This window comes from Juglans microcarpa x Juglans regia, chromosome 4S (assembly GCF_004785595.1).
Source record: "Juglans microcarpa x Juglans regia isolate MS1-56 chromosome 4S, Jm3101_v1.0, whole genome shotgun sequence".
Classification (NCBI taxonomy): domain Eukaryota; kingdom Viridiplantae; phylum Streptophyta; class Magnoliopsida; order Fagales; family Juglandaceae; genus Juglans; species Juglans microcarpa x Juglans regia.
Window position 1 is genome coordinate 23864536 of NC_054601.1, and position 13575 is coordinate 23878110.

Sequence of the window (13575 nt, forward strand, 5' to 3'; positions counted from 1 at the left end):
CTGTCACTCCATGTGTCATGCACATCATTAAACCATTGCTCCATGAATGCAGATAATCAATGCAATGTCCCCCTGGCCTTACCCCCCAACACAAAGCAGTCCGACTCTCTGAAATCTGGCAAAGAACCCATTGGGCCTCTTTCAATCGATATTGATTGTCTCAAGCTAGGAAGAAATAATTGGACGGTTGATCAAACCATAATCTCTTCCAAGATTCAAGAACACTTTCAAGCAGTCTTTTCTTCTTCTCATCCTACATCGCCAGTCAACATGGATTCCTTGTTCCCAAGGAAAATCTCTGATTTAGATAATGACTTTCTTTGTAAAATTTCTAATGAAGAGGAAATTGCTTCCATTGGTAAAAATCTCCCTTCCACCAAGGCTCCTGGTTCAGATGGTTTTACGAGTCTATTTTACAAAACCTTTTGGGAAGTCATTAAATTGGACTTGATTGCCGCAGTTAGGAGTTTCTTTATCCATGGGAAACTATTAAAGGAACTTAATCACACTAATTCAGTTCTGATCCCAAAAGTGGGCAACCCAAATGATATCAATCATTTCAGACTCATAAGCCTGTCCAATGTTTGCTATAAAATTATAGCAAAAATTATTGTTAATAGGCTTAAACCCATCCTCCCTATCATCATCTCTCCGTGCCAATCTGCTTTCTTATCTGGGCACCTTATTCAAGATAATACTATTTTGGCCCAAGAAATATTCCATTGTATGAAAAAAATAAGGGGAAGAATAGGTCAAATGGCCATTAAGATCGACATGGCTAATGCTTTTGATTCCATGGAATGGTCATTTCTCCTTGATATCCTAAAATATGCGGGTTTTAGACAACAATGGATCAATTGGATCAAAGAATGCATCACCACGGTGACCTATTCAATCATCATCATTGGCTCCCCGCAATGTTGCTTTCATCCTTCCAGAGGACTACGCCAAGGTGATATGTTCTCGCCTTTTCTCTTCATTCTTGGCACCGAGATTCTGTCTAGACTCATTACTCAAAAAAAAAAAAAAAAAAAACAATCCAATGGTCTCAAGGGTATCAAGCTCTCTACAGGTGGCCCTTTCATTACTCATCTCCTTTTTGCTGACGACCTATTTCTGTTTGGGTTAGCATCTGCTATTAATGCTAAAAAATTCTCTGATTGCCTGAAGATTTACAATCAATGGTCTGGTCAAAGTATTTATGAAACCAAATCCTCTCTCCACTTTAGCAAAAATGTCACTCTTGCCTCCATCAACGATGTTAAAAGCTTCTTCAACTTCAGAGTTTCCCCCCAAATTCCAGATATCTAGGGTTACCTCTCTCCAATGGTGCCGATAGGAAAAAAAAAATTACGGACTTGGGGAAAGTCCAAAACAAGCTCCAGGTTTGGAAATCAAAGATTCTCTCTCAAGTTGCGAAAAACGTTCTCATAAGAGTAGTAGCAAGTTCCATTCCTTCATATGTGATGCCATCCACTATTGTTCCTAAAGCAATTACTAATAACCTGGATTCTCTTTTCCATAGATTCTGGTGAGGGTATGAAAATAGAGAGAAAGAGAAATTTACTCCAAAATCTTGGAAGTCTATTTACATTCCTAAATCTTTGGGAGGACTTGGCATCAGAAATATGTCTTCTTTTAATTCTGCTCTAGTTTTTAAAAATGTTTGGTCTCTTTTTAATGGACAAAATAGTCTTTGGAAGGAGGCCATCTCAAAAAAATACCTTGGTTCTAAAGCTTTTCTGGAAGCTACTCCTAAAGCTTCCGATTCTCGATTCTGGAAAAGTTTGCTCAAACAGAAAGACTTTTTGAGATCTAGTGTCTATTATCAAATCAATAACGGAAGTTCTACTAAGGCTTGGACTGACCCCTGGATCCCCACCATTCACAATTTCATCCTTGACCCAAATCCTGATAACAACCTTGAACCTGATTAAACATGCATGTTTCGGAACTCATTCTTGAGGAACCAAGACATTGGAATGTTCATCTCCTCAATACTCTTTTCTCGAATCATTCATCAAGAGAAATAAAAAAAATTCCTCTGGCCAACCATAATTTTCAGGATGTTCAAGATAAGATCAATTGGGTTCATCATTCCTCTGGAAAATTTTCGGTTAAATCAGCATATGCTGCCCTTGTCAAGGATAACAATCTTTCCAACCCCAATAATCGACCCCAATAATCGACCCCTCAATTGGAAGATTTTATGGAAATTGAAAGTGCAGGATAGATTGAAATTATTTTTCTGGAAAATAAGTCATGATATCCTTCCTACCAAAGCAAAGATCAACAATGTCATGCATCTTGATGAAGATCAAATTCTCTATCCTTTGTGCAACACAAAATCAGAAGACATCTCCCATCTTTTCCTCAATTGCATTTACTCTATAATTCTGTGGAGGCATTTTAAATGGCCAATTGACATCTCTTCTTTTGCAAGACAGCCCTATCTAATTTGGCTAAAAAACATCATCAACCCTTCAGCTATCCTAAAAATCCCTGAGGAAGACTGTCATCCCTTCCAACTTTTTGCTCTTATAACTATGGATAGTCTTTGCTTCCTCAGAAACAATAAAATCCATAATCAGGTTCCTTCCTCTCTAACACATTTTTCCTTCATAGAGTCTGTCTCCTTAACTTGCAATCAACATTTAGCTACTTGGGTAAATGTTAATGATCATTCATTCAAAATGGAACTAAGGCGTCACCCAACAGGCCATTTTCTGATCAGATTCGACATCGCAGTAAGGGCCCAAGGTTCTATAATAGCAGCCATATGTTGGAATGATTTAGGAAAAGCTATCTATGCAATTACTGATTTCATCTGTTATGTTAGTCCAAACTTAGGAGAAGCTAAGGTAGCCTTGATGGCAATTACTGAAGCAAAATGATTGGGCCTGCAAAAAATTTTATTGGAAGGGGACTCAAGCATACCATAGAGGCAATATCCAACTCTGTTGTTGTACAAGATTGGACCATGATTCCAACCATGGGTGACATCAAGCATCATGTCCTTTCTTTCAGAGAATGGGAAGCTGGGAAAATATATCGTTCCACGAATCGATGCGCGTACAATCTGGCGCAATGGGCAGCGGCAACGCAAGCCTACGACAACATCCCTCTAATCCAAATTCCTCCTTCTATGTTTTTATTTCATAGTGGAAAGGATCCACCTCTTTCATCTATATAATTAAGTTTCATGGTTTTAGACAATTTCTGATGTACTGGGTTTTTTTTTCATATATAAAAATAGTAGTCTACTTGTGCAAAAAAAGAAAAAAAAAAAAAGAAGAAAGGATCGAGCTAGTGTGCTACTATTGATCTTGACTAAATTATTTTCTTAACGAGATGTCAAATATAAAGATTGCTTATACAAAAATTCTATGTGCATTTATTTTTGCGTACTCTTTTGCGCACTCCATTAATGTGATTAACTGTATTATTTTTTTAATATAAAATAACTATTTTAGTCAATCATATTAGTGGAATATGTAAAGAATACACAAAAGCGATTGTATGTAACAGAACTCTTCCTTATAATAAATAAAGTCGTTATGTATTAAAATATTAAAATCATAAAACAGAGCGTGGAAGTATTTATTAAAAAAATTTCAAACTTTGTATTGTAAAAACCATGACTTAAAATCTCTGTATATGATTTAAGCCTCTATCTCGAGTCCCTGTGCCAAGTATCGTCCTATAGCTCCATCTTCATAAATTTTTCCATCTGTGATGGTTTAAAAATATAAAACAAACTAAAATGAGTCGTATACTCAATAAGAAACTCATCATAAAGTAAACATACTCAATATAATATTTTTCATAAAACATATTCTTATAACATGCATGACTTATCTTATTAGTCCACACACTTAACCATGTGTGTAAGGTTGTGCACCGACCCACGTCCTATAGCCACAAGGGAAACCACTAATAGTATCGTAGCATATTATGGTGGGTCACACTTAGGTCCATGTCTTGTACATACACCCATAAAATCTTATTAGTACCATGAATCTAAATGATCATTTTATTAATTGTTATGAGCTTATTTTACACTTGAACTTATGAAAACTTATGTGTCTTATGCGGCATAAGATGAATGAAATACATAATACATACATAACTATAATATGCGGAATGAAACATGATCATGAATTATGAAGAATGACGTGCTTGTAGATATCATGACATGCGTGGTACATAAACATTAACTTCCAAACAACTGACTTTAATAGTAATATATATAATTACCAAACTACTTATCTTATAGTGCTAATCCAATATTTCTGTCATATAATCGATCACCTATAAAATAAGCACGTAATTTATATAAGTTTCTAATTAAATAGGTATTTTGTAATTAAAACTTAAGATGTTAAAATAATCTATTTTTTAAAAAAATCTAAAATTTTCATTTTAATCCAAAAAATAGTCTAATTTTCGTGGGCCTGAATTCTCATAAATCCATATTCTCCATTAAACCCATAAAACATAACAAATTAACAATTAACATGACTACAAGCCCATAAGCCCGAAATAAAATTTAAGCCCAATGTGAAAACAAGCTGAACGTGCAAAAGATTCCAAATGGCTACTGCTATGACATATGGACTGAGGGATACTAATGTAATTTTGTCTCAAAAGGCATTTAAGGCCTACTTGGATTGAGAAGTGATCTCATCTCATCTTATCTCATCATTACAATTTTATCAAATTTACACATATAATATAATAAACAATTTAACTTTTTTTAAATTTCAAAACAATAATAATGGTATTTGAATTTGGATTAAAAATTTTAAAACATAATCTTCTTGTATAATTTAGAAGAAAATAAATTCAATCAACTTATTAATCATGTAATTTAATTAAAAATAAATTTATTTTTATAAAAATTGACATTCTTTTACCCTTTAGTCAGTTTTTATAAAATTAAATTAATCACCCTCGGACAATTAATCATATAATTTGTCCGACCCTTGGACAATTTATAATTGTCGGACAATGAAGTCCGAGGGTCGGACAACTTCGAACCTAAAATCATCTGTGTCTCCGGGCAAAGACGTCTCTAAAATACAGGTACAGACAAAACATGATCCTCTCGTATGTAATTTATTTATCTATTTTTATTTAGTTAGAGGGGAAAAAAATCCGAAATCGCAAAGGCTGTTACGGTTGGCTCCTGGACGCTACCGATTCGCCTTCCATTTCTTGATCGTCTGATGGCATCTGAGGCCGAATCTGTGCCATGAGATTATGCATTAATGCTTGCTTCTCAAGTAGCTTTAGCTCGTGACAGCGATGTAGAGAGGAAGAGGAAATAAGACAAAACCCGGAAGCTCATTCATTTTCTGTATCGAAAAGCTGTTTCTCGATCCTTTTTCTCGGCAACCAATGAATTAAGTGGGTTGGTTTTGTTAAGCAACGTTTTGCTAGTGAATCATGGTTTTCCTCGAGTTTAGGATCAGCTTTTTGAGTTATAAAAGAAAGTAGTATTTTTCTTGGAGTTTGAATTTTCCCGATGAGAATACAAAGCCGAGTTTTTGAAATCAGCTTAAGTTCTAATTTCTGAGCGTATACTTTCACGGACCCATTTAATTTAAAGAAAAATCTAATTTTAAGTAATTTTATGTATTAATACGTGTATTTATTTAATATGTTTGATAAAAAATAAATTTTATTAAAAATAATAGTAATTCAAATTTAAAATATAAATACAATAACATTAATACATAAATTGGTAGGTAATAAAATTCTTAATTTATTGCCTCACCCTCCGCTAACTAATGGTTTATTTGGTGAGATTGACATGCTTTTTGGAGTGAATCTCTATCTAACATTCTCCCTCTCTCAAGAAGTTGATTAGATGGGGAAATGTATGTGTCGTATTTGAAAACAGATGAGCTTTATCTTCTTGAAGTGGATTTTTTCAGAAATAAAAATAATAATAATAATGTATCAGTTTTTCCAGAGAAAATGATGAATAGTATGGAGAAAGATTCGAATTGGCATCAAATTTGTGATTTTTATTTTTCAGTTAAAATTTGTCAAATCCGTTTCAGTGCTTTCGATGTCACCGGTCCTCCAAAAATGTATTTGTCTTTCTGTAATCTTTTAAAAATCTCACGTGTGTAGACCTCTCAAATTAATGCACACCTACCGTTTTTAAATGCAGATATGTGGAACATAATGTATTGCACTGCAAGTGGCATGGATCACCATTCCCTAGTCCCTACGACTTGATTCGCTGTATGGTCTTTATCAACAAATCCACCGCCATTATTCGATACCGAAGAGAAAAATATTATAATCCTCGTGTCAATTTTGGAGGAGAAGCCATCGTCTTCTTCGTCATGACGGGCATAGGAGGTTACGTCGGTGATACTTGCTGGACATATTGATTCTTTGTTAAAAAACTTGAATGAGAAGAAACAGAGCTTTCGACGGAACGTGATTTCGTTGGCAGCGGAGTTGAAGGAGGTTTGGACCCGCTTAACATCTCAGGAGCAATCATATGCTTTAGAAACTCTAACAAGACAGACATATCATCTTGAGATTCTAGGTTCTTTTTCAAATATTGTGTGTTAAGGATTAGGCAGCCGTAGAAAACTAGAATTCCAATTCCAGTAGACTTAGTTATCTAGTTGTAAACCAGTTTTTATATTTTCTCTTATCGGTTTGTTATGACTCCTACTGTCATCGTACTTGTATTTCTCTACTAATAATACAGTCAACACAACTAAAAAGTTAAGTTGATATTTTCCTCAATATGGTATCAAGAGCTTAAGACTAACGTCAGACATGGCATATTCAACTCCACCAGTATCAGAGACTCACGTCTCTTCTCCTTTTGTTCATCCACCTATATTTACAAACATCTTCCCTACACCCACTACATCCCTTCCCAACTTTACTCTCATTAAGCTCACAAGAGATAATTACCTACTATGGAAAGCGTAGGTTGTCCCCTATCTCAAAGGTTAGCATCTATTTTCCTTTGTCGATGGATCATCCTTTTGTCCTTCCCCCATGATCACTACCACTACCAATCAAACCGTGCCCAACCTTGTTTTTATGCAATGGATCATGCAAGACCAATTAATTCTTTCTACTCTAAATTCATCCCTCTCCAAAATGGTCCTTGCCCATGTCATCAAATGCCAAACTTCTCATCAGGTCTGGTCGACATTGGAAATAATGTTTACCTCCACATTCTGCGCTAGATCCATGAATCTTCATTATCAATTAGCTACACTCAAGAAAGGTGGTTCCTCTATCTTAGACTATTTCCATAAATTTACTACCCTTGCTGATGCATTGGCCACTGGTGATCAACCACTCAATGAATTTGAGTTGGTCTCATTTTTGCTTGCGGGTCTAGGACCCAAATACGATTCTTTTGTTACATCCGTGACAACCCGAGTCGACCCACTCTCTTTGGAGGATCTATATGGGCATCTGATAGCCCATGAAATTTGGCTGGAACATCACCAAGCACCCAATGATCTTACTCTAGGAGGTGCAAATTTTACATCTCGTTCACGTGGGTCTCATGGTGGACGCAGCTCTGGGCGTGCCTATGGTTTCAGTACTAGTGCTATGGTCGCTTCAATCGTGGCAAAGGTCGTGGTCGAAGCTCAAATTCATCCAAATCTCGACCTGTTTGTCAAGTATGTAACAAACCGGGTCATACTGCTTTACGTTGTTATCATCGCTATGATGAATCTTATGAGCATGATCCATCCCCTATGCAAGCATATTACACTGGTTTGTCCCAATCAAATGATCTGAACTGGTATTTAGACATGGGTGCTACTCATCACTTGACCTCAGATCTCTCCAATCTCAATATTACTGCTGAAGCATATACTGGCCCAGATCAAATCTGCGTTGGTAATGGCACTGGTTTGACCATTACACATCTTGGCACCTCTAAACTTTCTACTCCTACACTTTCCTTTTTACTTCATAATGTGCTTCATGTGCCGCAAATTACAAAGAATTTAATTTCTATTCAAAAATTCACTGCAACTACTAACACTTTCTTTGAATTTCATCCCTCCTATTTTTTTGTGAATGATCAAGCAACAGGGAAAATTCTACTACACAAGCCGAGTAAGAATGGGCTTTATCCCTTCTCTATTTAAAATAAAACTTCTCCTCCATCTACGCTTATTGGTGAACGAGCCTTGCTTCCTCAATAGCATTCTCGGATGGGTCATCCAGCTTTCAAAATTGTTTGTCATATTTTGTCGAAATTTTCTTTACCAGTAACTGCGTCTAAGTCTAGTCTATCATGTTCTACATGTTTAAGTTCTACAAGTCATCAGTTACCATTTTTTGAGTCATGTACTCATGCCTCGGCACTACTTGAATTAATTTATAGTGATGTTTGGGGCCCGTCACCTATTCTTTCTCATAATGGTTTACGATATTATGTTACCTTTCTAGACTCATATAATCGATATACGTGATTTTATCCCATAACTTGCAAAAGTGACACTATTACCATTTTTCGCAAATTTCAACCTCATGTAGAGCGACAATTCAATTGTAAAATTAAATCTGTTCAATCTGACTGGGGTAGTGAATTTCGCTCACTATCCACGTTATTGGCCTTTCTTGGTATTTCTCATTGCAGATCTTATCCTCATACTCATTAACAAAATAGTGCTATTAAACGTAAACACTATCATATTGTTGAAATTGGTTTAGCTCTCTTAGCTCATAGTCATGTTCCTCTTAAATATTGGGATGATGCATTTGATACTGCATGCTATTTAATTAATCGGGTGCCATCACCTGTCTCTCACAACCAATTTCCTTTCACTTGTCTTTTTCACAGTAATCCAGATTATTCATTCCTTCGTGTTTTTGGTTGTGCTTGTTGGCCTAACCTCCGACCATATAATCACCACAACTTACAACCTCGGTCTACTCATTGTATCTTCTTTGGGTATAGTCACAATCACAAAGGTTACAAATGTCTCAACCCACTTACTGGAAAAATAATTATTTCTCGCAATGTTGTTTTTGAAGAGTCATTATTCCCATATCAGTTTTAGTCCTCCACTCCGAATCATCAAGAATCTTCCTCGGCACCATTTATTATACCCATTTTAAAGTCTAATACTTACTCAACCAGTGCAGCAGAGCAGGCTTCGTTAGCATCGGTCCCTCCATATCAAGCCCAAACCTCTCCGACCCACACGAATATTTTTCCATCTCAAACCTCTCCAGCCCATCCGGTTATTCCTCACTCCCAAACCATCTCCTCTAACCTTTCCCCTCATTACCGTCAGATACCCTTGCACCAAATCCTCCAGAAAACCCCTGTACTCAATCAACCTCAAATATCCCTCCATCCCAACATCCCATGATCACTCGCTCAAAGCATAACATCACTAAACCCAAAACACATACAGATGGCACCATCATATATCCTTTCCCAAAAGTCCTAATTGTCGAAACCGAGTCTCTAATGGTTGAACCATCGTGTTACACCGAAGCGGCCAAGCATCTTCAATGGAGGCATGCTATGAATCAGGAATTTGATGCATTACTCAGAAATGGTACCTGGATTCTTGTACCCCCCACTGATGCTCGAAATGTAATTAGGTCAAAATGGGTCTATCGGATTAAAAGGAAAGCAAATGGCGATGTGGAACGCTACAAGGCAAGTCTAGTAGCCAAGGGCTATCTTCAACAAGCTAGAGTTGATTTCTCAAAAACTTACAGTCCAGTGATTAAACCCACCACAGTAAGAACAATTCTATCTATTGCTATAATTTCTTCAAGTTGGGAAATTAGACAAATTGATGTGCATAATGCCTTCTTACACGGCACATTGACAGAGGAGGTTTTCATGACCCAATCTCAGGGGTATACTCATCCACACTTTCCAAATCATGTTTGTAAATTAAAAAATGCCCTTTATGGCCTAAAACAAGCCCCATAGGCGTGGTTCTACGCCTTAGTAATCGGCTTCTGGACCTTGGTTTTCATGACTCACGATCAAACACTTCTCTATTTATTCATACCTCATCCACGTTCAATATGTACATTCTCATTTATGTGGATGACATTTTGATCACCTGTTCACACAAGCATGATGAGTTGTTAAAATCGCTACATTGTGACTTTGCAATCAAGGATTTGGGAAGTCTGAATTTTTTCTTGGGTATTGAAGCTATTAAGTCAAACGGGCAGCTTATATTATCTCAACATAGGTACATTATGGATATACTGCAAAGACAAAAATGCATGAGGCCAAACCCATTAGTACTCTCATGGCTACCTTTACTAATCTCAGTGCTTTTGACAGTGGAGATTTCAGTGACCCCACACTTTTTCGTAGCACAGTTGGTGCTTTCCAGTACTTGTCAGTCACTAGGCCAGACATAGCATTCACCGTAAACAAGTTATCTCAATTCATGCATAAACCAAAACTTTCTCACTGGCAGTCAGCAAAACGACTACTTTGGTATCTAAAACTGACCATTAACTATGGTCTTGTATTTAGCAAGTCAAGCAACAAAACTCTCCAAGCATTTTGAGATGCTGACTGGGCTGGGTCTTGTGATGATCGACGATCGACTAGAGGGATTTGTGTGTTCCTTGGGCCAAATCTTATCTCATGGAGTTGCAAAAAACAAGCAACAGTTGCTTGATCAAGCACTGAAGCGGGATATAAAGCTCTTGCAAATATAGCTGCTGAACTTCAATGGCTTCAGTCCTTACTGTAGGAACTTGGCCTTAAAACATCAGCTCCTCCCATCTTATGGTGTGATAACGTAGGCACTACATATTTATCATCTAATCCAGTTTTTCATGCTAGCACGAAGCACATAGAAATTGATTTTCACTTTGTGCGAGATATGGTAGCCAAGAAACTTATTGAAGTGAAGTTTTTATCTTCTAAGGATCAGCTAGCTAATATTTTTACAAAGCCTCTATCTTCATTCAGATTTGCGGCACTTCGATCCAAGCTCAATGTAGTTTCCACTTCATTGGACTTGCGGGGGTGTGTTAAGGATAAAGCAGTCGTAAAAGATAAAGATGTTGAAGCCGTAGGAAACTAGAATTCCAGTTCCAGTAGACTTAGTTATCTAGTTGTAAACCATTTTTTATATTTTATCTTATTGGTTTGTTATGACTCTTACTATCATCGTACTTGTATTTCTCTACTAATAATACAGTCAACACGACTGAAAAGTTAAGTTGATATTTTCCTCAACAGTGTGCATGTGGTTTGAATCTTTAAAGTCAATGACTAGTCTCTTCTTTAGTGTTTTTGTTTTTGGGGTCATGATTTAGATTTGTAGTTATTCTGTTTTGACCTATGTTATTTTCGTGGGTATGTTTTTGCAGGAAGCAGAGGCGAAAGCTAAGAACATGGAGGAAGAAATTGGTAGATTGGAGAAGAAGTTGGAAGAGAGGAATGTGAAGCCTTAGGCTTTGGCATCTACTGCTGAGAAGGTTCCTTCTCACATCTTCGTCGTCAGTTTCTTAATTTTGTGATTAATTAATTTAAGATGTTTTAGCTTTTTCGGCGAATCCCTCGAACTTAGGCCATCATTGACTAGTTAATGTCATTTTGCTTCTTTCCTGAGTTGATGTTGTGCATTATTTATTTGTTTTTTCCCATCTTCCTACTTTGATGTAATAAGATATGCCACACATCTTATGTGTATCCCACTACGTGACATGCCTGATCTACAGAATTGAAAAAAAAATGTGTATCCCACTGAAATTGAAGGTTGGAAATGTCTACATGAGAGCATCAACTTCCTCCCTAGATCAGGATTCCATTGCCCACGACTGTTGGAAAAGGTGCATAAAAGATTGACTAAAATGAGGTGTATTTTTATAACTTTTGGAAGATAGAAAGTAGTCTCAAGTAGACCATGTGAAACTCCCCTTAAAGTTTTGAGCTTTGTCTGCTCCTTATTAATGAATCATAATTTACTTCAAGCCGGTAGCTGCCAACCATTAATTTTTACTACACTGTAGTTTGTATGGACTTGGATATAACTGGAAGTACCATTCACTCTTATGTCTGTCCATCCATTGTCTCTTGTATAATCACCCAATTACTGTCGAATTTATAGCCTTTTACAAATGAATAATTCCATTTGAAGTACTGAAATAGAGGTACAGATATATGAAGTGGGTTCTACAATATTTATTGTTATCTATGTAATTTTTGAGACAGAAGTAATTACTCAATAAATATTGAAAGATTTACATCATATTTATCTCTTTTCTATTTGAGGCTCTTAAATTTGTACCTGAGCTTTTTGCTTCTTTTTATTATTATTATCGTTATTGGCATCAAGTGTCTAAAAACAACATCTCAACTAATCCTAAGATACAGAAACACTCAACATGGAGTTTATACTCGAACTTGACAAGATCTTGATGAAAACAAAATGCCAAGATATTGATATTTCGTTTCCATTGATAAAGAAATCTAATAATGATTAAATAAAGTATTTTCCAAAAACTTGAAAGCTTTTAGGGAGAGATGAGAGATTTTCTAGATTGTATTTATTATTCGTACTAATATGTTATTTACAAGGAAAACCCCGCGTAGTAAATTAAAAGACACTTGGTTTCAGAAACAATAAAAATCAATGGTCATTTAGGGCTGGTTTGGATTCAAATATGAGATGAGATAGTTTTAGATGTTGAAAAAAAATATTGTTAGAATATTTTTTATAATATTATTTTTGTTTTCGAATTTGAAAAAGTTGAATTGAGATTTAAAAAAGTTGAATTATTTATTATATTTTGTACGAAAATTTAAAAAAATTGTAATAATAGAATGAGATAAAATGGGATGAGTAGAGAAAATAAAGAATAGATCAAATAAGGTGAATATTTTCCTTTATGATGGGATGTGTACAACATACATTAATATACACCCAAAGTGTTCATACAAAGCTTAGGAAAGGAATGTGTAAATTATACAAGATGTACGGAGACGTTCGACTTCCTTATAGAGAAGATTCTATTCTTAATGGCTGAGTTGATTGAGCTTTTCCTGGGATAGAATCATGGTTGCCTTTGTTAGGCGTTGTCCCATTTGGGATCTCAGGCTTTGTCTCATGCATGATCTTAGGTGTGGGCTGTTTGTTATCACCCTCCCCTCCTGGCGCGCAAACTGAACCATTGTCGAAGGTTCAATTTGGTTGCAATGCCGATCAAATGAGCATGATATAAGGGCTTGATGAATATATCGGCTAACTGAAGAGATGTAGGAATGTGGCGTGTCTGAATGAGGCCTAAGGCAACACGTTCTCGCACAAAGTGGTAATCGATGTCGATATGTTTGCTTTGAGAATGATGGACAGGATTACAAGTTAGATGAAGGGCGCTAAGGTTATCACAGAGGAGCAAAGGAGTGTTGTCTAAAGGAACGCTTAGATCACGAAGTAGGGCAGCTAACCAAGTCATTTCAGCAGTAGTATGAGCAAGACTTCAGTATTCAGCTTCAATATTTGAGTGGGACACAATATGCTACTTTTTGGCTCTCTAGGAAATACAATTTCGATCGAGAAAAGTGCG

General features: G+C 36.2%; 2 protein-coding genes across 2 annotated transcripts in view; both read left to right on the top strand.

Annotated features, from left to right (window-relative positions):
• The first annotated feature begins 6480 nt into the window (after positions 1-6480).
• The window catches only part of LOC121261882 (nuclear envelope-associated protein 2-like), a 36489-nt gene continuing 29394 nt past the window's right edge, over positions 6481-13575 (top strand). The window contains exon 1 of the mRNA XM_041164289.1: positions 6481-6543. The gene's annotated coding sequence lies outside the window, so the exon portion shown is untranslated. The remainder of the gene's footprint in view (positions 6544-13575) is intronic.
• Positions 9488-11460, top strand: LOC121262171 (uncharacterized mitochondrial protein AtMg00820-like). The gene is made up of 3 exons (XM_041164574.1): positions 9488-9888; positions 10331-10418; positions 11377-11460. The coding sequence occupies exons 1-3, from the start codon at positions 9488-9490 to the stop codon at positions 11458-11460; spliced, it is 573 nt and encodes a 190-aa protein (XP_041020508.1).